Here is a 3,921-nt window from a genome sequence, read left to right as displayed (position 1 = left end):
CCCTCACACTTGCATTGCCTACTAAGAAAGTTAGTAGCCGGTAGTCATCGGGTTAATGTGCAGCAAGCAATTCAGACAACCTTTTTTTCTCTTTCTCTAGCAAGAAATAATATTATAAAATAAATGAAGTGTTTGTGAAACGTACAATTGTCTTTATTTTTCTCTTCAATTCTGTATTCTAAAACTGTTTATGAAAGGCATAACCATGGATGAAAATTAACCTTCTCAAAAACAAAGAGTAAAGTACAATCATAATTTTTTGTGTACTTAATGGAATAAACTTTAAAAGTAATATGAAATTCAATTATTTTGTGTAAATTTTGATATTGGAACTTTACATTTATCTTGTAGAGAACTTGGCATCACAAAAGGTCCAAGTATCTGCCCTGGTGGCGACAGGGCAGCAGAGCAGTAGGGTTTCACGGTTCCTTGTAACCCCAGTGAAAGAGGGACTTCCTGATAACATCCAGTTACCTAAGACAACTGAAATGAAAAGTTATTCAAACAGCGTAGTATCAGTAATCAATACCACAGAGACAATCACTGTTAAGTCTTCAGAACCTAAACTCCGTGATGGTAACTCTCCGGTCAGTAATTCTGAACCAGCATTTCAGTATGGTCGTTTCAAAGTAAAACCAGTAGTTATTCAGGATGATCTTTCACCATCTACTCCTCAGTCACCCACTGACGGTGTTGATGAACTTTATAACTTATCTGTGGCTGCACCTGTTCAAGATGGAAGTAGTCAAACTAGCCCAGCGGTAAGTTTGTGCTCGCTGTCTATTTGAAGTTGTTTTCTTTTGTGTGCCAGTTAAGACCAGGAGGGATTTGAACTTGCATTTTTTAAAATTGATCGTTTTTTTTCATCCAAATGATTATTGGAGCTTATATGCTACCAGTCTATACCTATGGTGCACAAACTGTGAGGTATACCCCCCTGGGGGGCAAAACTATGACCATAGGAGTATAAAGTTATAGTTGAAAGTATAAGTTTAAAAAAAGTAAAGTTTTAAAAACTACTATACAAATATTATTATAATTAATGTTAAGTGATATAATAACAACAGTTAGTATGGGAAAATGACATGTACCATATATGCACAAAATGCATGTTTAGTAAGGGTAGTGCACCATAAGAAAATGCTGGCACACCACTGGTTTATACTAATTTGTTTCTGTTAGGAAAATGGTAGGTAGAATTTTTATTATTTAAAAACCCAAATGTTTGTATAGATATTTTGTTCAACCTAAAATTCTACTGATTTAATTAATTTCATGTTGCATTTAACTTATTTGTTTTACTAAGAAAAGCATTCAAACCTAATGTTTAGTACCTATTAAGTCCAAAATATTGAATAGTTACACCTTGAAATGAACTCATTCCAGTAACATTAGTGTGATTTGTATTTTATATACAAGAGTGACATTAAGCACCCCCCCCAAAAAAAAATGATTAAAGTCACTGTAAGAGAAGAGAATTAAAAAAATCAACTTTTCAGCCAAATGACCTTCATTGCTTATAATGATGGTCATTTGGCTAAAATGTTGACCAATTCATTCTTTTCCCTTAAAACATTTTTCAACATTTCTTGGTGTTTCAGATATCGTATCATAACTGCATTTTTTGTTCAGTAATATTTGTTTCTAAAACTTTTCTCCAATGTTAACACTTTACTGCATGTCCTACGTTTATCTCTGCGTGTGTGTGTTGTGTGTAACATATAACAAAATATGCTGCTCAAAATATTTCAAAATAGAATACCCAGGTAAAATGGAATCACGTTTTGTTTATATGTAGTTTCATGTGTGAATATTAATAATACAGCACATAGGATTAGTAGTGGTTCTCCTTTATACTGATATTAACATATGATAATTTATTCAGAAGTTTGTTTTGGCATATTAACCCAATAAGGTATCTTAGTCTCTGAATTATACTTTTATTACATGTTTCTATCATATGGTTTTTCAGGTTTAATAGCACTCTGCATGGAGACTCGTTTGTTTTATGTTAAGTGTTTGGTTTTTATTCTTTTTTTTTCCTTTTATAATACTGTCATTAGGGCCATGACAGCAGAGAACCTGGGAACCTCCAAGATCCAAAAATCCCTTCACTTCATGCTCACTTGCCATTCATTCGTGATCACCGCTCTCAGAGTGATCCTGCAGAATCGACAAATTTCCCTTACACTGCAATTGCTAATCTTACAGACATAGTATCAGGAAACAGTAATTTGAAACAACTACGAATTTTATCAGATTCTTCAGAATTTTTGTCATCAAGTACTGAACATTTAGCTTGTGAATCTCCTAATCCCGATATTAAAGGTTTATTGGGTGGTTACGCCACCTTCCCTTCTACAGAATTAGTATACAACTTGAAACAATATCCTACTGAAGATAAAGTACCTAGAACTTTAGAAATGGCTCTTGCAAAAATAATGGGAAGCACTAGGAATGGTCATCCACATCTTTACAACTTACCTACATATTTACAGAGTCAAGAGTCTGAAACCTGTATGTCACAGAGACAAACTGATATGCCTGCTCATGTGACTTGTTGTTTCCCTCTAGCTCACGATACCCGGCTCATGCTAAGTCCTTCCCCTACCGAGTTAATGCCAAACCTTCCAATCCCATTACTTTTTAAAGATGCTCAAACACAAACTGACAGAGTCTCTCATAGAAATGTTGCTGTTAATACTCTACAAAAACGAATTCTCACAGATTTGTCTAACTTGCATAAGACTAAAAGTGAGCAATCTGATAAATGTTTGAAAGATGATAGAGTGACACGGAAAACTGGTCGGGTTACTAATTCTTCTCACCACAGTTCTTCCGTTAGCCTTGAGAAACAAGTAACACAAATCACAAAATTCCACAGTGTCTCAGATTTGTCCAGTCTATCCAGAAGCCACAACTTGAGTGATATGTCTGCCTTAGCACACAAGAAAAACGAACTATTTGGACACTGTCTCTCATTAGGACAGTTTTTGGTAAGCCATTAGAGATGTGAAATCTTTTTTTACTTGCACTGCCCTAAATTACCTATTGCACTGCCCTAAATTACCTATGCTTCATTAATTTTTTAAATATTCACACATTTCACAGGCTTTCTTACATTTTCTTATTGCGATTATCTTTTAGTAGGTAGACATTATCAGTTGTGAATGTTTAGAATTTCTCTCGAACATACTTTTCAGAGCTATGTAATCTGTGCCTTCCAACCTGGCTGTGAAGCTTGCAATTCACATGGTTCTTTAGTTAGTGCTACTAACTCTTTTATCTGAAGTTACTGGTTTTATATGTACACAATACTTGCAGCTGTTACACGCGTATATATATTAATTCCTCATGCTCTCTGTGATTATGGACGCTGATGAGTGGATCCCTTTTTTCACTGCTGGAATTGAGCTATTTTTACTTTGTTTACACATTAATTGTAACTGCTTGTTTTAGCTGATTCTATATTTCATGTATGTCAATACTTGCTGTCTTTTGTCTAATACTGTCTTTTGTATATGACAACACTTGATATTTTTAAGTGGAGAGGTCTTTCATTTTGTCAGTAATTGATGTCTTTTACTAATTTTTTTATGTGTAACTATGCGTTTAATACTTAATGTGTACCAGTTTTCAATATGTCTATTCTCGATTCCTTTCGCTAAACCTGTTTTTAACATATAAAAATGTTTTTCTTTTCCAAAATTTTCGTGCTTATCAATACTATAATTGTTGTGACTGAACAAGAAAACTGTACCGTGTGACAGTGGAGTTACGGTTTCTTGAACTTGACTTCACTTTCACACATATTGGTGCTTTTTAGCTTAACTTATCTTTCACACTTATCAGTACTTGCTTCAGTGTAGCACAACCTGTATTTCACACTTATCAGTACTTGCTTCAGTGTAGCACAACCTG

General features: G+C 34.3%; 1 protein-coding gene across 3 annotated transcripts in view; it reads left to right on the top strand.

The window, feature by feature from the left end:
- Positions 1-3,921, top strand: part of LOC106465636 (mucin-17-like) — a 27,893-nt gene that overhangs the window by 18,936 nt on the left and 5,036 nt on the right. For 2 of the 3 annotated variants that reach the window (XM_022393574.1, XM_022393573.1), the window contains exons 11-12: positions 352-761; positions 2,064-2,996. In XM_022393574.1, coding sequence (XP_022249282.1) covers positions 352-761; positions 2,064-2,996 — 1,343 coding nt within the window. The remainder of the gene's footprint in view (positions 1-351; positions 762-2,063; positions 2,997-3,921) is intronic. The other variant, XM_022393575.1, reaches the window with a different exon arrangement.

This window comes from Limulus polyphemus, unplaced genomic scaffold (genome assembly GCF_000517525.1).
Source record: "Limulus polyphemus unplaced genomic scaffold, Limulus_polyphemus-2.1.2 Scaffold2007, whole genome shotgun sequence".
NCBI classification, from domain to species: Eukaryota; Metazoa; Arthropoda; class Merostomata; order Xiphosura; family Limulidae; genus Limulus; species Limulus polyphemus.
Note: the sequence above shows the minus strand (reverse complement) of the source record. Positions and strands in the feature narration are given on the sequence as shown.